Source organism: Pseudophryne corroboree, chromosome 1, assembly GCF_028390025.1.
Source record: "Pseudophryne corroboree isolate aPseCor3 chromosome 1, aPseCor3.hap2, whole genome shotgun sequence".
Taxonomy (NCBI): domain Eukaryota; kingdom Metazoa; phylum Chordata; class Amphibia; order Anura; family Myobatrachidae; genus Pseudophryne; species Pseudophryne corroboree.
In genome coordinates this window covers 195,484,033-195,504,510 of record NC_086444.1, presented here as the reverse complement: position 1 = coordinate 195,504,510, position 20,478 = coordinate 195,484,033, and the positions used below count along the sequence as shown (strand labels likewise).

Here is a 20,478-nt window from a genome sequence, read left to right as displayed (position 1 = left end):
TTACTCTAAGCAGCTCTTTAGGAGAGCCACCTAGATTGCACCCTTCTCGGCCGGGCACAAAAACCTAACTGAGGCTTGGAGGAGGGTCATAGGGGGAGGAGCCAGTGCACACCACCTGATCCTAAAGCTTTTACTTTTGTGCCCTGTCTCCTGCGGAGCCGCTATTCCCCATGGTCCTTACGGAGTCCCCAGCATCCACTTAGGACGTCAGAGAAACAATATAACCCACCCAAATCTAAATCTCTCTGCACATGTTACATCTGCCATACCTGCAGCGCAACATGTTTTTTTCCAGTTGTGTGCTTTTTTGCTTTGCTTACAAACCTGAATCAGACAACAAGTGCAGTTTACAGACTGTTTCACCTCCCTGGTAGCCATGAGCCCTTGTGTACACCAGGATCCAATATTGCTGGAACCTTGATAGTTATGTCTGCGCTGGTTACCATGGTTACTATTGTAAGATGGATTGGTAGAGAGTGCATAATGTATCTGGGCTACATACTCATCATATGCTCTACTGCTTCCGAGACTACTGCATTATTTTACTGCTATTACAAATAAATATTTTGCTGAAACATAATTACAGTAAGAACCCATAGGGGTATATTTCTGCAAGCTGAAACAGGCCAAGCACCTCTCCCTAAAGTGTCAGTGTACTTGATTCATTAATCCTGTTCTACAATGCAGCAGTGTATATTATTTCTTACCTAGTCCTGATGGCGGCATAAAGGCATGGATCATGTTTGTGGCTTTAAAAGAAATTACTTGGATTTTTTTCATAGATGTCTGTCCTGATTCCCACAGAAAAATATTAATGGCATCACTTTCAGCTGCAGAAAAACAATTTAGACATGAAATGAAAATCCTTCTTTTATCACAGGATGTCCTACAATAACTTTGTTTTCCCTCTTTCTTTTTTTTCTTTTTTATAGAAAAGCAATTATACATTCTGCAATAGTTACTGTATGTTATGTTTCAAGATAAAAGATGCAGCGATTACCAGCCAGCAGTTAGCAGGTTATACTGTACTTTAGGGCACCTGTGTTCTGACACTTCCACACTGAGGGGGTGATCAGAGGTGGTCGCAGCTGCTACAGCCTCTTTATGCTAATGCTGCATCCAATGGTCATCCCACTGGCTGCGGTGCAGATCCGCCCATGGGGGTAATTCGCTCGCTAGCTACTTCTTTTAGCAGCCGTGCAAACGCATAGTCGCCGCCCACGGGGGAGTGTGTTTTCTATTTGCAAGTGTGCGAACGCGTGTGCAGCCAAGCGGGCCAAAAAATTTTTGGGCAGTTTCTGAGTAGCTCTGGACTTACTCAGCCCTTGCGATCACTTCAGTCTTTTTGGTCCCGGAATTGACGTCATACACCCGCCCTGCAAACGCATATACACGCATGCGTTTTTCCAAACACTCCCTGAAAACGGTCAGTTGACACCCATAAACGCCCTTTTCCTGTCAATCTCCTTGCGATCGGCTGTGCGAATGGATTCTTCGTTAAATCCATCGCTCAGCAACGATCTGCTTTGTACCTGTACGACACGCGTGCGCATTGCGGTGCATACGCAGTAGTAACCTGTTTGCTGCGCTGCGAAAAACGGCAGCAAGCAACCAGCTCAGAATGACCCCCAATGTGCGTACAAAGTGTAAGTGTAAGTTATGTGTGCTGGAAGTAATGTTGGTGCATGTGCTACTGGAGCACACCCACAGGCAACTTGTGGTAGCTTCCATATTAAATATGCAATTGCGGCTGTTTTAAGTCTATGCTTTGGGGCACAATTGAGTCCACAGTCTACATCAGCCGCAATGTGTGGGCGGCTTGTTTGGCCTTAGAGCTTGATGTTATACTGAAAAATCCCCTCCCCGTCTTGGCACTACTTAGTCCTCCTTGGAAGATCTATAGTAGTATGGCAAAGAGCAAATACTGTAAAGACATTTAAAAATTTGGCAGAATTTCCCCTTAATAATTACATTTAATGTTTAGGCATTACAGACATGTAGTATCTAATGTAAGCAGAGTTTCCAGGTCACACACAAGGAATAATGTCATTTATGATGAATACCTTGTACAAATATAATGTAGATGTCAGCTCCAGAAACCAAGGACTCCACGCTTGTAGCTCCAGTAAGTGGCACATCTTGTGGATTTCCAAACTGGTCACTTGACCATGTGTACATGACAGAATTCTGGACAGAACCTCCAAGACACAGGACCATGTAGACAACACCTCCACGAGTGAATGCCGTCAGCCCTGTAATTCCATGGACTGGGAGTCTTTGATATAGTACAAACATGCCGTTACTCCATTTGTAAATCTACATGAAAACAAGATAAGGACAACAAGAATTTTACTAGCGAAACGAAACATTCCTTATTTTAGATCATAAGCTTCTGACTGAACATAAAGGACCTTACCCTGCGTGAAATCTATCATTATACGCTACTGGTTGCAATATGCTTCCAATGTTTAATTCTAACAGTAAACCACAAATTCTATAAATACCGCCCATTTTAGTGTCACCCAAAGACACCATAGTGCAAACTTACTGTACATAACTTACTATGATAATTGCTGAAATAAGGTTACAAGAAGCAGTCATTTTGTTTTAAATTAACATGATACCAATTAATCCATATAATAATTGTAAATGGTCTGTCCAGACTCCGTCATGTGCGTGCAGTGGGAGCTGGGGCACGTGGCTCAACAGCTCCCACCGCTAGGGAGACAGGACAGACCTAGCGCTGTAAGTAAGTATAGGAGAGGGCAGAGATTAGATAAAAAGGAGTAGGGAGCGTGGTGGGAAAGACTAGCAAAGAGAGGACGGGATGGGGCCCGAATGCGGGGGTGGGCAATGTGTCAGACTGAGGTGATTCAGGGCCCTTTATTAGTCATCAAATAATTTGCTAATCAATCTTATTTTATTGTTGCCAGAAAAAAAATAACATTTATACATATCCTATATAATAAATGGCTAACGCTGCTCCTCACCTCTATGGGGGCCACTAGATGCGCCTGACTGAGTAATTCAAGTGTTGCTCGATTCTGGCATGCACAGCCGCAGACGCTGACACTACTATTATGATTTTGACAGGCTGGTAACTAGTCTTCTATAATGTTTTAAAGTGTTGTTTGTTCTTTTAAATTTCACATTTCTAAGAGCTCCATGGGCTGGACAAGACAATAGGGAATGTAATATAGACAGTGAAAGGTTTTATTTCACACATATATATATATATATATATATATATATATATATATATATATATATAATTCATTATGACATCATCCTAGCAGGCTGACAACACCGGGTGGCTATACCTGAGGTGGTCCGACACGCATTAGTTCCTGGCCGAGTGACCTGGCAGCGTGGTGCGGTATTCCGACAGTAGCACAAGGAGGTCCGAGCTTTGCCTGGTGGAGTATATTTGATTTGAACCATGTGGTAGTCAGCCCACACAGCAGATTTTATTGGTATGGGGGGCTACATACTATTCATAGTGTTTTGCCTATTACCGGGTTTTAATTTAATAAATCTTTTAATGAACTATGGAGCGACTCTGCTATTTGTATTTCTGACAGATTTGTTTGGCCTGGTGGACTACGGGAAGTGATAGAGGAAAGGACGTGGTCCAAATTATTCCTGTGCACAAAATGGACTCTGGTGTTTGTTAAAGTGGGTGGGTGAAAGAACTTTGGGGGTCATTCCGAGTTGATCGCTAGCTGCCGTTGTTCGTTGCGCTGAGATCAGCCTAAAAATTGGTATTTCGGCGCATGCGTATGCACCGCAATGCGCACGTGCAACGTACGGGTACAAAGTCCTTTGTAGTTTTGCACAGGTTCTAGCGGAGCTTTCAGTCGCACGGCAGAACACAGGATGATTGACACGAAGTGGGCGTTTCTGGGTGGCAACTGACCGTTTTTAAGGAGTGCTTAGAAAACCGCAGGCGTGTCGGGGAAAACGCAGGCGTGGCTGGGAGAACGCAGGGCGGGTGTGTGGCGTCAAAAGCAGTCCCTCCATCGTTAGAATCAACTCACACGAAGAGTAACTACAGGGCTGGCCTTTTTTTGCACAAAATGATTTTGCAGCCGCTCTGCTGCAAAAGTGTTTTCACTTCTGCAAAGTGAAAATACACTCCCCGGTGGGCGGCGACAATGCGTTTGCACAGCTGTTAAAAGTAGCTAGCGAGCGATCAACTCGGAATGACCCCCTTTATTTCTTACCTATCTGAAGTGTGGACAATCATTTGGGCGCAGTCTGCATGAGTTTTTGAAAATATCTTCTCAAATTCACTTTTTATATATCTGCTGGATTAGCAGAAAAATAAATAATAAGATTTTACTTACCGGTAAATCTATTTCTCGTAGTCCGTAGAGGATGCTGGGAACTCCGTAAGGACCATGGGGAATAGACGGGCTCCGCAGGAGATAGGGCACTTTAAGAAAGACTTTAGGATTCTGGGTGTGCACTGGCTCCTCCCTCTATGCCCCTCCTCCAGACCTCAGTTAAGGAAACTGTGCCCAGAGGAGACTGACTGACAGTACGAGGAAAGGATTTTAGTTAACCTAAGGGCAAGATTCATACCAGCCACACCAATCACACCGCATAACCTGTGATAAACTATCAAGTTAATAGCATGAACAACAACATAGACTCGGTTCGAACCGATGAAACTATTACATAACCCTTATGTAAGCAATAACTATATATACAAGTCTTGCAGAAGAAGTCCGCACTTGGGACGGGCGCCCAGCATCCTCTATGGACTACGAGAAATAGATTTACCGGTAAGTAAAATCTTATTTTCTCTAACGTCCTAGAGGATGCTGGGGACTCCGTAAGGACCATGGGGATTATACCAAAGCTCTCAAACGGGCGGGAGAGTGCGGATGACTCTGCAGCACCGATTGAGCAAACAGGAGGTCCTCCTCAGCCAGGGTATCAAACTTCTAGAACTTTGCAAAGGTGTTTGACCCCGACCAAGTAGCTGCTCGGCACAACTGTAATGCCGAGACCCCTCGGGCAGCCGCCCAAGAAGAGCCCACATTCCTAGTGGAATGGGCCTTAACCGATTTAGGCAATGGTAATCCTGCCGTAGAATGCGCCTGCTGAATCGTGTTACAGATCCAGCGAGCAATAGTCTGCTTTGAAGCAGGAGCGCCAACCTTGTTGGCCGCATACAGAACAAACAGAGCTTCAGTCTTCCTGATCCTAGCTGTTCTGGACACATAAATCTTCAAAGCCATGACCACATCCAGGGACTCGGAATCCCCCAAGTCCAGCGTAGCCACAGGCACGACAATAGGTTGGTTCATATGAAAAGATGAGACCACCTTTGGCAGAAATTGAGGACGAGTCCTCAATTCTGCCCTATCCACATGAAAAACCAGGTAGGGGCTTTTATACGACAAAGCCGCCAATTCCGAAACACGCCTTGCAGAAGCCAAGGCCAATAACATAACCACTTTCCAAGTGAGATATTTCAATTCCACCGTCTTGAGTGGTTCAAACCAAGGTGACTTGAGGAAACTTAATACCACGTTAAGATCCCAAGGTGCCACCGGAGGTACAAAGCGAGGCTGAATATGCAGTACCCCCTTCACAAATGTCTGTACTTCAGGAAGAGAAGCCAATTCTTTTTGGAAGAAAATGGATAAGGCCGAAATTTGGACCTTTATGGACCCTAATTTTAGGCCCAAATTCACTCCCGTTTGCAGGAAGTGAAGCAGACGGCCCAAATGGAACTCCTCCGTAGGAGCAGTTCTGGCCTCAAACCAAGACACATATTATCGCCATATACGGTGATAATGTTTCGATGTCACGTCCTTCCTAGCCTTGATCAGGGTAGGAATGACCTCCTCCGGAATACCTTTTTCCGCTAGGATCCGGCATTCAACCGCCATGCCGTCAAACGCAGCCGCGGTAAGTCTTGGAACAGACAGGGCCCCTGCTGCAGCAGATCCTGTCTTAGGGGAAGAGGCCACGGATCTTCTGTGAGCAACTCTTGCAGATCCGGATACCAAGTCCTTCGTGGCCAATCCGGAACAATGAGGATCGTTCTGACTCCTCATAGCCTTATTATTCTCAACACCTTGGGTATGAGAGGTAGAGGAGGGAACACATAGACCGATCTGAACACCCAAGGTGTCACTAGAGCGTCTACCGCTACCGCCTGAGGGTCCCTGGACCTGGCGCAATACCGCTTTAGCTTTTTGTTGAGACGGGACGCAATCATGTCTATCTGAGGCAGTCCCCACCGACCCACGATCTGTGCGAAGACTTCTGGATGAAGTCCCCACTCTCCCGGATGCAGGTCGTGTCTGCTGAGGAAGTCCGCTTCCCAGTTGTCCACCCCCGGGATGAAGACTGCTGATAGGGCGCTTACATGGCCTTCCGCCCAGCGAAGAATCCTGGTCGCTTCTGCCATGGCCACTCTGCTCCTTGTGCCGCCTTGGCGGTTTACATGAGCCACTGCCGTGACATTGTCTGACTGTATCAGAACCGGTTTGTCCCAAAGCAAGGCCTCCGCTTGGCGTAGGGCATTGTATATGGCCCTCAACTCCAGGACGTTGATGTGGAGACCAGTCTCCAGATTTGACCAGAGACCTTGGAAATTTCTTCCCAGTGTGACCGCTCACCAACCTCGGAGGCTTGCGTCCGTGGTCACCAGGATCCAGTCCTGAATTCCGAACCTGCGGCCTTCTAGGAGGTGAGCACTGTGCAGCCACCACAGGAGAGATACCCTGGCTCTGGGAGACAGGGTGATCCTTTGATGCATTTGTAAATGGGACCCGGACCATTTGTCCAGTAGATCCCATTGAAAGGTCCTCGCATGGAACCTGCCGAAGGGGATGGCCACCATCTTCCCCAGGACACGTGTGCAATGATGCACTGAAACCGTTTTTAGCTTTAATAGGTTCCTGACCAGGGCCATGAGCTCCTGAGCCTTTTCCATCGGAAGTAAAACCTTTTTCTGGTCTGTGTCTAGAATCAGACCCAGAAAGGTCAGGCGCGTTGTAGGGACTAGCTGGGACTTCGGTAAATTGAGAATCCAGCCGTGCCCCTGTAACATCCTCACCAACAGCGACACGCTGTCCAGCAACTTCTCCCGAGATCTCGCCTTTATGAGGAGATCGTCCAAGTATGGGCTAATTGTGACCCCCTGCTTGCGCAGGAGCACCATCATTTCCGCCATTACCTTGGTGAAAATTCTCGGGGCTGTGGAAAGCCCAAACGGCGACGTCTGAAATTGGTAATGACAGTCCTGTACTGCAAATCTCAGGAACGCCTGATGAGGAGGGAAAATCGGAACATGAAGGTATGCATCCTTTATGTCCAGGGACACCATCCAATCCCCCCCCTCTAGGCTGGCGATGACCACTCTGAGCGATTCCATCTTGAACTTGAACTTTTTCAAGTACAAGTTCAGGGATTTTAGATTCAAAATGGGCCTGACCGAACCGTCCGGTTTCGGGACCACAAACAGGGTTGAGTAATACCCCTTTCCTTGCTGGAGAAGAGGAACTTTGACTATCACCTGTTGAAGATACAATTTTTGAATTGCAGTCAACACTAACTCCCTCTCTGACGGGGAAGCTGGCAGAGCCGATTTGAAAAACCGGCGAGGGGGCACGTCTTCGAATTCCAGCCTGTATCCCTGAGAAACAATCTCTATAGCCCAAGGATCCACCTGTGAGTGAACCCAGACCTGGCTGAAAAATTGAAGACGTGCCCCCACTTGAGCTGACTCCCCCCGGGAAGCCCCAGCGTCATGCGGTGGACTTTGCAGATGTAGGGGAGGACTTCTGCTCCTGGGAACTAGCTGCATGCAGCTTTTTTCCCTTGCCTTTACCTCTGGCAAGGAAGGACGATCCCCGTACCTTCTTGCTTTTATTGGAACGAAAGGACTGCATTTGATAATGAGGTGTCTTTTTAGTATGCTGCGGGGGGACATAAGGTAAGAAATTCGATTTACCGGCCGTAGCAGTAGAGACAAGGTCCGAGAGGCCTTCTCCAAACAACTCCTCCCCCTTGTAAGGCAACGACTCCATATGCCGCTTTGAGTCGGTATCCCGCGTCCACTGTCGGGTCCACAGGAGTCGCCTAGCAGAAATAGACATAGCATTTATTCTGGAGCTTAGTAAACAAATGTCTCTTTGAGCATCCCTCATATATAAAGCAGCATCTTTGATATGCTCTGGGGTCATTAGAATGGAATCCTTATCTAGGGTTTCAAGTTCCGTAGATAAGGAATCTGTCCATGCTGCGATAGCACTACACACCCAGGCCGATGCCATAGCCGGTCTAACGATAGTACCGGAATGTGTGTAAATGTGCTTCATGGTAACCTCCTGCTTACGATCAGCAGGATCCTTGAGGGAAGCTGTATCCTGAGAAGGCAGTGCCACCTTCTTGGATAAGCATGTCAGCGCCTTGTCTACCTTCGGCGAAGATTCCCATCGTATCCTGTCCTTTTGTGGAAAGGGATACGCCATAAGAATCCTTTTGGGAACTTGTAGTCTCCTATCTGGAGATTCCCCAGCCTTTTTGCACAAGTCGCTTAGTTCAAATGAGGACGGAAAAGTGACCTCAGGCTTTTTCCCTTTATACATGTGTACCCTCATGTCAGGGACAGGGGGTTCCTCAGTGATATGCAAAGCCTCTTTAATGGCCATAATCATGTAAAGAATACCTTTCGCCACCTTTGGCAGTAATTTTGCATCCTCATAGTCGACACTAGAGTCAGTCTCTGTGTCGGTATCTGTGTCAGTGATCTGGGATATGGTGCGTTTTTGAGACCCCGAAGGTCCTGGTGCCAAAGGGACAGGCATGGTCTGACTACCTGACCTAGCTTCAGCCTTGTCTAATCGTTTATGCAGTAAATTTACATTTGCATTCAAGACATTCCACATATCCACCCAGTCTGGTGTCGGCATTACCGACGGCGACCTGACCATCATGCACTCCCCCTCCTCCTTAGGTGAGCCTTCCTCGTCAAACATGTTGACACACACGTACCGACACACTTCACACACACAGGGAATCTCTTTTCTGAAGACAGGTTCCCCCTGAGGCCCTTTGGAGAGACAGAGAGAGAGTATGCCAGCACACACCCCAGCGCTATATGTCCCTGGAGAAAAACACAGAATGTTTACCCAGTAGCGCTGCTGTAGTGTATAAACGCCAATAATGTGCCCCCCCCCCCCCTCTACTTTAAAACCCCCTTTCACCGTGTGTCAAGCAGGGGAGAGTCCGGGGAGCTTCCTCTCAGCGGTGCTGTGTAGAGAAAATGGCGCTGGTGAGTGCTGAGGGTGAAGCCCCGCCCCCTCAGCGGCGGGCTTCTATCCCGCTCAAACTTATTAAAAAATGGCGGGGGCTCTTTTATATACATGTACAGTGCCCACCTGTACATGTATATACACTTTTGCCATAGGAGAGGTGTTTTATTGCTGCCCAGGGCGCCCCCCCACCCCTGCGCCCTGCACCCTTACAGTGACCGGAGTGTGTGAGGTGTAGCGGAGCAATGACGCACAGCTGCAGTGCTGTGCGTTACCTCTGTGAAGCACCGAAGGCTTCTGCCGCCTGAGACGTCTTCTTTCTTTGTTTCTTCTGGCTCTGTGAGAACGGCGGCTCGGCTCTGGGGGGAACGCCCAGGACGAACCTGTGTTCATTCCCTCTGGAGCTAATGGTGTCCAGTAGCCGAGGAAGCAGAGCCTAACATTTAAGTAGGTCTGCTTCTCTCTCCTCAGTCCCTCGATGCAGAGAGCCTGTTGCCAGCAGTGCTCCCTGAAAAAGAGAAAAAATCCTAACAAAAATGCTTTCTAAGCAGGAAACTAAGGAGAGCTCCCTGCAGTGTACCCATTCTCCTCTGGGCACAGTCTAAAACTGAGGTCTGGAGGAGGGGCATAGAGGGAGGAGCCAGTGCACACCCAGAGTCAAAGTCTTTCTTAAAGTGCCCTATCTCCTGCGGAGCCCGTCTATTCCCCATGGTCCTTACGGAGTCCCCAGCATCCTCTAGGACGTTAGGGAAAAATAAAATATACTTTAGTTCTACTGAACTTCCACCAGACAATAGCAAAAACTAACAACAATGGGTTGCAAGTTACTTTACCATGAATTGTAAGATATCAATAAAAAACTGATGACATGTCCTTCACTTATTTTGTGCATGGCGAAACATTCTGTTAGTACCTTTTCCCAAGATATTGGGCCTCATTAAATAAGTGCAAAGCGGCCAAGGAACAGCATGAAATGAATCCGCTTTACTGACATTGGGGGTAATTCCAAGTTGATCGCAGCAGGACATTTTTTAGCAGTTGGGCAAAACCATGGCCCTCATTCCGAGTTGTTCGCTCTGTAATTTTCTTCGCATCGCAGCGATTTTCCGCTAATTGCGCATGCGCAATGTTCGCACTGCGACTGCGCCAAGTAAATTTGCTAAGAAGTTTGGTATTTTACTCACGGCATTACGAGGTTTTTTCTTCGTTCTGGTGATCGGAGTGTGATTGACAGGAAGTGGATGTTTCTGGGCAGAAACTGGCCGTTTTATGGGTGTGTGTGAAAAAACGCTGCCGTTTCTGGGAAAAACGCGGGAGTGGCTGGAGAAATGGGGGAGTGTCTGGGCGAACGCTGGGTGTGTTTGTGACGTCAAACCAGGAACGACAAGCACTGAACTGATCGCACTGGAAGAGTAAGTCTCGAGCTACTCAGAAACTGGACAGAGAAATCTTTTCGCAATATTGCGAATACTTCGTTCGCAATTCTGCTAAGCTAAGATTCACTCCCAGTAGGCGGCGGCTTAGCGTGTGCAATGCTGCTAAAAGCAGCTTGCGAGCGAACAACTCGGAATGAGGGCCCATGTGCAGTGCAGGTGAGGCAGATAAAACATGTGCAGAGAGAGTTAGATTTGGGTGTGGTGTGTTCAATCTGCAATCTAAATTGCAGTGTAAAAATAAAGCAGCCAGTATTTACCCTGCACAGAAACAAAATAACCCACCCAAATCTAACTCTCTCTGCACATGTTATATCTGCCTCCCCTGCAGTGCACATGGTTTTGCCCAATTGCTAACAAACTTGCTGCTGCGATCAACTCAGAATTACCCCCCTTTTGTGCCTCAATCTGCGCAGGCATGCCTGCATTGGTGCAAAGGTACGTACAGATGGGTCCTCCGTTATCTTGGCTGACTGAGGCGTTAGTCGCGATCAGGCATACGCAGCGTGCCTGGGTGCAAGGAGGCGCGCCTAGTCGAAGGGAGGCTCACAGAGCGTTTAGCGTTACCTTTGAGTGTAATACCTAAGATCATCCACCAGATGTCGCTTTTTAAAATCACCAATGCGCATGCGTGTGGTCACCATTAAAATACAATACTGAACTACAGCGTAACTAAGAACTACTTTACTGGTGCGTCTCATTACGCTACATTATGCTACAGTATGTCATACAGTCTATAACAGTATATACAGTACAGATGCAAATAGTACAGTATATACAGATGCACATGACAAGTTACAGATACAGTATGGTCTATTGATGTTAGGGATATGTGAGCGTCCAAATCCCGTAGTATTAAGTATAATGGGGAGAGATAAAAGCTCATCCCTAAGTTCCTGGATGCCAAATCACTGTGTGTATAGTTTATACAGACGCAACTGAACGTGTTAAAATACTTGTGTATGCAGACACAACTAATGTGTGAAAGGAATAATGTATCCCATTGACTTTACAGTATGTACAGTGCACGAAATGAGCATCCGAGTCCCCTAACGGCATAAACTAACACCAATGGGAAGGAATCACTCTTTGCAGTACTTTTCACGTGAACTTGTGAACCTTCCATGCAGTGTTGTGGACTAGCGATGAAGGCTCCCGTCTGCCATGCTGAGAGTCCCGGGTTCGATTCCCAAAGTGCCAACCTTTTTTTTGTGTGTGTTCTCGTGACATTCACTTTATTATTATTATTTTTTTCTGTGTAATCCATTGTAAAACATTCAAAGGAAGGGTGCACACAGGTTTCACACAAATCGGGGTAAATCTGCAGGAGCGACTCATTCGCTATCTAAAATACACAGCGGTAATGAGCACCTATAGACATACCAGTAAATATAAATTAGTGTATTCTGACGCAACTAACTGTTCGAGCAACACAGTACTGTAGATCGTCGGCGTTAGAGAATCTGTGTTGTACGTTATAAGCTGTTCGTGCTAATTAGTACACTAATAGAACATACTGTACAGAGATACTAACAACAGTGATTTGGCATCCAGGAACTTAGGAACGAGCTTTTATCTCTCTCCATTGTAATCTTTCAAATTATAGCAGAGAGAGATAAAAGCTCCTTAGTATCTCTGTACAGTATGCTCTATTAGTGTACTAATTAGCATGAACAGTTTGTAACATACAGCGGCAAGTTTAATTTTTTTACGTATAATGGAGAGAGATAAGAGCTCCTCCCTAAGTTCCTGGATGCCAAATCACCATCCTTCGTATCTCTGTACAGTATTTTCTATTGGAGTACTAATTAGCATGAACAGCTAATTAGTACCCTAATAGAACATACTGCACAGAGACACTAAGGACAGTGATTTGGCATCCAGGAACTTATGAGGAGCTTTTATCTCTCTCCGTTATACATAGAAAGATTAATCTTGGATGCCAAATCACTGTCCTTAGTATCTCTGTGCAGTATGTTCTATTAGGGTACTAATTAGCTGTTCGTGTTAATTAATACTCTAATAGAAAATACTGTACAGAGATACTAAGGACAGTGATTTGGCATCCAGGAACTTAGGGCGGAGCTTTTATCTCTCTCCATTATACACAGAAAGATTAAACTTGCTGTTGTATGTTACAAGCTGTTCGTGCTAATTAGTACACTAATAGAGCATACTGTACATAGATACTAAGGACGATGATTTGTCATCCAGGAACTTAGGGGGAGCTTTTATCTCTCTCTGCTATACTTAGAAAGATTACAATGGAGAGAGATAAAAGCTCCTCCCTAAGTACCTGGATGCCAAATCACTGTCCTTAGTATCTGTGTACAGTATGTTCTATTAGTGTACTAATTAGCACGAACAGCTTGTAACGTACAGCGGCAAGATTAATCTTTCTATGTATAACGGAGAGAGATAAAAGCTCCCCCCTAAGTTCCTGGATGCCAAATCACCATCCTTAGTATCTCTGTACAGTATGTTCTATTAGTGTACTAATTAGCACGAACAGCTTGTAAAGTACAGTGGCAAGATTAATCTTTCTATGTATAACAGAGAGATATAAAAGCTCCTCCCTAAGTTCCTGGATGCCAAATCACTGTCCTTAGTATCTCTGTGCAGTATGTTCTATTAGGGTACTAATTAGCTGTTCGTGCTAATTAGTACTCTAATAGAAAATACTGTACAGAGATACTAAGGACGGTGATTTGGCATCCAGGAACTTAGGGCGGAGCGTTTATCTCTCTCCATTATACATAGAAAGATTAAACTTGCCACTGTATGTTACAAGCTGTTCGTGCTAATTAGTACACTAATAGAGCATACTGTACATAGATACTAAGGACGATGATTTGTCATCTAGGAACTTAGGGGGAGTTTTTATCTCTCTGCTATACTTAGAAAGATTACAATGGAGAGAGATAAAAGCTCCTCCCTAAGTTCCTGGATGCCAAATCACTGTCCTTAGTATCTCTGTACAGTATGTTCTATTAGTGTACTAATTAGCACGAACAGCTTATAACGTACAACACAGATTCTCACAACAGATTCTCTAATGCCTACGATCTACAGTACTGTGTTGCTCAAACAGTTAGTTGCGTCAGAATACACTAATTTATATTTACTGGTATGTCTATAGGTGCTCATTACCGCTGTGTATTTTAGATAACGAATGAGTCGCTCCTGCAGATTTACCCCAATTTGTGTGAAACCTGTGTGCACCCTTCCTTTGAATGTTTTACAATGGATTACACAGAAAAAATTATAATAATTAAGTGAATGTCACGGGAACACAAAAGAAAAGATTGGCACTTTGGGAATCGAACCCGGGACTCTCAATGAGCTGGTTTTTTTGGGCTTGTGAGTGGATTGTATTTATCATTTATACAGTAAAGTGCCACCATGTTATGCAATGCTCTGCAGAGAATAGTACATCTGTCATATCAGTAACTACCCCATTTGAGTTAACAGTCTTCATTCTCTACCACACAAACCCTAAGGGGCTTTTCCTTTCTCAGCAACCAAATAACCTACTAGCGTATTTTTGGATTGTGAAAGGAAACCAGAGCACACTAAGGAAAACCCATGGAAACACATGCAACTCCTCACAGATAGGGCCCTGGTAAGCGCTGAACCCATGGCCCTAGTTTTGAGAGACAGCAATGCAAGGAAGTGCTACACTACTACAGGAAGTGGCTATCATTGTGGTGGAAGGCGGACATTACAGGTATAATGATGCCCAAAAGTAGCTTAAGAGCTATAGGTAATATCATCTTTTTAGTCTATGATGTTTGCAGGGCTATAACTACGGGTGTGCAAGCAGTGCCGCTGCACAGAGCGCAAAGGCCCTGGGGGCGGCATTATGGTTGCCCAAAGGCGTCTGCATCTGGCTAGTAAAGTGCCTGGAATGGCACCCTGCAGCCAATATCACTGCTGCAGTGTCTACTGAAGCATCCTTCAAACACTCCAGGCATGCACCCTACAACCTGTACAGCCACCGTGCTTCCCGATGCTGGAAATATCAGCAACATCATGCACTCAGGGGGCGGCGCACTGCCTCCCTGTTACAGCCCTGGATGTTAGTTACATTGTTCAATCCTGTTAATTTATATACAATAAGAATACAGCAAATAATGAATGGTTTCAAAATAATAGATGACAAACCTGAGATGTGTTTGTACGACTTGAAATAATCAAATAAACTTCCTGATATCCAAGTGAGAAATGCTTAACGCTGCCTGTTCCTGGTACGGACACCGTCTGTCTCTGAAATGACAATCGTGCAATGGTGTAATTAGTTATAATGTTAGCAACATGAACAGGTTCTTTGGTTTATGTATTATAATAAATTAATGATCTTACATACAATAAAAAATGTCAATAAAAACACATAATTAATATAAAGCAAATACACCATTGAAATGGGGTCAGTATGAAATCTTGGTGCACAGGATTACGGCATTCGAAATACCGACGCTGGGATCCCGCTGTTGAAAATGCTGACAGGGGTGAGTTGCTCTCCCCTCTCCCCACCCCCCTAATCCTCCCTACCCATAGCCTAACCCTAACCTCCCCCTTGGTACCTAACCCTAACCACACATCCCCGGTGCCTAAACATAACCCTCACCCCCCGCAGCCTAACCCTAACCCTCCGAAAGGGGTGCCTAATGCTAACCCCCCCCCCCCTTCCTGCAGCCTAATACTAACTCTACGGGATGCAACCTAACCCCCCGGAACGCAGACTTAACCTAGCCACCCCCCCTGCGTGTGCGGTTTACCTCTCCAGCGCTGCAGTGTGCCTTCGTCATTTGGCATCCCGGCTGGCCGGATTCCGGCGCCGGGGTGGCGCACCCATTCTGGATGCTGGTGTCGGCATTCAGAATTGGGTCAGAATTCTGGCTTCAGTATTCTGACTGCTGGAATCCCAACAGCCGGGATCCTGACTGCTTCCCATTGAAGTAATGTATAATGATATTTAATGGAAAAAAGATAGGATTTAGGTTACACCACAATAATGAATAAGAACAAAAAACGTAAAAGCTTTCAGCAAATTTGGATGCACAGCCTTATGATATATGGGGGCATACGTAACAGGGTCTGAGTTTGCTGGAGGTGAGGGGTGACGGAGGATTTTATTTAACGCAGCAATCATTTACAAAGCAAAACCATGCCTTGTAAATAATTGGCGCTTTAAAACAAACGTCCGAGTTCAACCGGCATCCCAAATCCACAAACTCACACCCTATTACATATGTCACTGGGATAACTAAGCATATGCTTACACAAAAAGCTCTCATTTTAATAAATGAACTAGAAAACACAATACATTGTATTTAACTACAATTGTAATAACTTTTTTTTATCTAAAAATGACATATTATTTCATACAGAAAATAGAAACAATGTGACTACTAGAATAACAATATATACATTTGTATGGTAAAATATAACAACACAAAATCAGACTATTTTATACACAGATGATGTACAGAAAGATCCAAATTATAACTGCTATTAATTGGCAAGGAACATAATGTAACCTGAAAGGTAAATATAATTAGGGTGTGTTGGAGCAAGTAAAGGGTCAGAAGATAATAAGGAGGGATCACGAAGCTATGGAGGTGGGGTCACTGGTGGCCTGCCATCCTGTGTGATTGGTTGGATGTAATAAGAGTAGGTCTTACAGTCCATGGTTGGAGTTATTCCAGGAAGTGGCTGTTGTGTAAGAACCAGAGGAACAAAGTTTCAGTATATTTGGGAGCTTATTGTTTATGTAAGACTAAAGATGTTTAATAAGAAATCATTATCATAGACCAGATCAGAACAATAGAAATGTTAAAATCCAAATACATGGGCCAGATGTAATGGCGCCAGAGTTCGGCGGCTGTGCGGGATGAAGGCCGTATTCGGTTGTTTTTTTAAAAGGTGCAATCATGTACAAGGATAAACCATGCTTTGTACATAAATGCCCCTTTAAAAAAACGTCCGCATTCGTCCGGCATCCCGCACGGCCGCCGAACTTGGGCGTCATTACATCAGGCCCATGATATTCATATATTAAATATATAAACATGTAGTTATACAATTCTGCTCAGTATGGACAACAATAATATAGTGAACCAGTGCTACCATATACAATAATAAATCCGTAGTGGCAATGTTAGTGGAATAACCATAGAGTCACGTCCTAAAAATGTTCAAATGGTTGTTCAAAAAAAGATGAGGAACACAAGGCCCTCTGAGGACAGGTTTGATGTAGTAGCTAATTGCTAGGTTGGACCAGATATAGGGCTTACATTTATCATTATGCTTGGACATAAAGTGTTCAGGTTGTGATGTGTGGCGGTATTGTCCTGGCTGGTATATTAACCGTTCGATGAATGTGGAATCCACAGTTAACAGAGTAAGCTGCAAAGATTGTCCGGCCGTTTCTCATGCAAAGTGTTGGATTATCATGGGTTCCAGGATGTCTCCATATCAAAATATGAGGGTGGTTCAATAAATAAAGTGACAAGATCTCTCATTGTGAAAATGTATTCAACTTGTACCAATACGTATACGGTAATTAATAGTATGGCCATGGTACAGATTTATTTTTCTACATAGTCCCCATACTTGTCTAGGCATTTATTCCAACGGTGCACCAAGGCATCTATACCGGCATAGAAGAAATCAGTGTCAAGCGCCAGAAGCCAGGACATGACAGTTTGCGGAACCTGACCGTCGGTCTTGAATCACCTTCCACCCAGGTGCTTCTTTAATGGTCCAAAGAGATGGAAATCTCTTGGTGTCAGGTCAGGGCTGTAGGAAGGTTGATCCAGTATCTCCCAATGGTAGTGCCGTAACAACTCAAGCGTGTGGCGTTATCATGCAGCAATACGACGCCTGTTCACAACAACCCAAGTCGTTTTTGACAAATTGGTAATGAATTTCAGCTGCTGATGTGCCCCTTAGATACAGAAATCTGATCACACAACACACCTCAATGTTTGACCATGTTTCCGTCAGCCCCACCATTTTACAACTGATATTGGGACAGTAAGAGTGATATGAGGCACAGTCAAATGGCTTTGAAGGGAAGCAGTGGTCTACCTGCTCTGGCCTAGCGGGGAAGAGAATTAGAATGAAAGAGAGAACATTACACATGTGTGACGTTTTGGTAACTCACTTACTAAACCACCCTAAGCAATCCTTTGGAAAAAGTCACTCATTAAAGGTATATGGTATAATGCAAATAAGATGTGATCTATAGAGAAAAAGACAGTATAATACACCTCAGTCTCGCACCGTACAGCATATAGACAGTAGATATATGTGGACACAACTGTAGCTCTCCCTCCTGTAACAATAGGTAAAAAAAACATGCTTACCAGTAATAATCCATCCTTGCGTGTGAATGTATAGATTCTGTTACTTGCAGGTTGATCACCAATGCCAGTAGTAATAACAATGACCTGAGAGCCATTAGCTGTAAAATCCACACAACGCACAGGGTTCTCAATGGTAAAATCCTGTTTGAAATAACACAGAAAGTATCAATTCAGATCTGATTACTGATATATTTAATCATTGTTGCACATACATATAACCCTACCGAGGGTTGCCCTCACCCGAACTCAATGAAAAATATCTCTCAGGACTCAGTTGGTCTCAAAGCTTCGGTTTAAAGCCAAGGGTGTTTGTCACCTGCTGAGGGGACTGCAGCTTTCTACTGGTTCTCACACACGTCAGTGCCCTTCGCAGGTGTACTATTACACTACTGCAGTTCCTGCGACTCCACTAAGAGAGGGGAGCGGGTAACTCAAATTTCATTGATTAACTAGGATTGCTGCTTTATTAGAAAATAACTAATCGGGGGGCGTGGCTTGGCCGGGCATGCAGTAGGACGCAGGGAGCCGAAGCTCCGCTAACATCCTGACTAAATCTCCTGCTGCCCCGGGGTGTTGGCGGCCGCACAACAAGCAGCTGCTGTGGGAGTGTGCCCTGACCGTGGGGAGCTGAGGACCGCGTCTCCCGCTGCCGCACCGACCGGGTTCCTAACTTTTGCAGCTTGGACGCGCTGGGAAAGGGACCAGAAGTGCCACCGCCATCTTCCACGCCTCGCATGCTGGTGTCCTGTGCCCACCGGGAGAGGAGAAAGCCTGCAGCGGTCAGCAGGTACTGGCTCCCATACTCGCTCCCCTTGCTCCTGGTCAGTCCCACCATCTCTCCTGCAGTTGCCCGCACACGTATATAGTGTGGGTACCTGGGAGCACAGGGAGGCATATTCCAGCGCTGGACATGGATCTGGCTGTGAGGAGTGGTGCACTCCAGCTTGGCAAGCTCCTGCTATCTGCCATTTAGAGGCTTTTCGCACCTGCTACAGACTAATACCCACTGGCTCCTTTATCCCTTATTTCTGCATTAACTTTGTAAGAACTTCGCGGTCTCTCATAAACCCAGCGAGTCTGTGACGCAGGGCACTGTATATCAGTGCACGTTAACCAGTGACTGTTCTGCTTCTATCTTACATTGGCCGCTGTTTCCAGCCAGTATGGTTACATCGGGCAACTCAGCTGCAGCTAAATTAGAAGAATATGCTAGAGGCTCACAATCTGCTTCACAGCTGCAACAGCCTGCTGGCTCTCCCCTACCTGCCTCGCCATTGGGAGTCCTCCTGCTGAAGTGGCGCCACAGTCTACTCAACAGATTTTATTGGCTATTACGGCGTCAGAACAGAGAGTTACGGACGAAATTGGACAGGTCCAGTCTGACATTTCCCTGATCAGGCATGACATGCAAAAAGTACGTGAGAGGATAGGGGAGGCTGAACAACGCATCTCTGACCTAGAAGACCATGCTAACCCTCTCAAAACCAAGGTCTCAGATTTGTCTTCTCAAATGACGCTGGTTCAAGCTAAACTTTCGGACATTGAGGGACGCTTGAGACGTAACAACGTGAACATTGTAAGCCTACCGGAGCGGGCATGAGACCCTTCTCCTGAAAAATTCCTAGAGGACTGGCTCTTAAAGCTATTTGATAAGGAGGAATTTAGCCCGCAATTTACTGTTGAACGAGCACACCGTCTTCCCTTCCGGCCTCCTTCCCCGCGTGCGCCTGCACGTACGTTTATAGCTCGCTTCCTCCACTACAAGGACCGGGATACAGTCCTCCGTTTAGCCAGAGTTCATGGCCCTTTGAAAGTTGAGAATCAAGACGTGTCGGTATATCCGGATTTCGCATTGGAGGTCCAGAAAACACGGGCACAATTTCTTAAAATCAAGAAACTGTTGCGAGACCGCCAAATTCAATATTCCGTGCTATTTCCAGCTAGGCTCAGAGTGATTCACAATGGCACTACGTACTTCTTTAACACAGCTCGGGAGGCTGAGGCATGGCTGGAGCGAGGGCCTCGGGCTCCTAATTGAGGACTCCTGTGGTGAATATGTTTCATAATATGTGTCTTCATTAATTTTTCTTCCTGGTTTTGTGTATTGTTCATTATTGATTACTGTCAGGTACGCATTACCCACTGGCAAATTAGCATTTGGCTGCTGCACCCGGGCTGATATCCGCCTGCGGAGCTGCATGCCAGGATATAGTTTATAGGGGTTTTCTCTTTTCTTCTAAACCTCTGTACCCTCTTGGGTTTATAATTGCTTTCTTTCTCTTTGTTTGTTCCTTTCGTTAGGTTATCGGTTAAGGGGATCCAAGTGTATCTAAGTTTAAATGGATATACCAGGTGGGAAAAGGGTGGGTTATTTGTTTGTTATTTTCTTTATGTACA

General features: G+C 45.5%; 1 protein-coding gene across 1 annotated transcript in view; it reads right to left on the bottom strand.

The window, feature by feature from the left end:
- The window catches only part of ADGRV1 (adhesion G protein-coupled receptor V1), a 1,000,765-nt gene that overhangs the window by 630,667 nt on the left and 349,620 nt on the right, over nt 1-20,478 (bottom strand). The window contains exons 48-51 of the mRNA XM_063964002.1: nt 18,082-18,222; nt 14,876-14,977; nt 2,064-2,316; nt 708-830 (exon numbers count right to left, since the gene is read on the bottom strand). Coding sequence (XP_063820072.1) covers nt 708-830; nt 2,064-2,316; nt 14,876-14,977; nt 18,082-18,222 — 619 coding nt within the window. The remainder of the gene's footprint in view (nt 1-707; nt 831-2,063; nt 2,317-14,875; nt 14,978-18,081; nt 18,223-20,478) is intronic.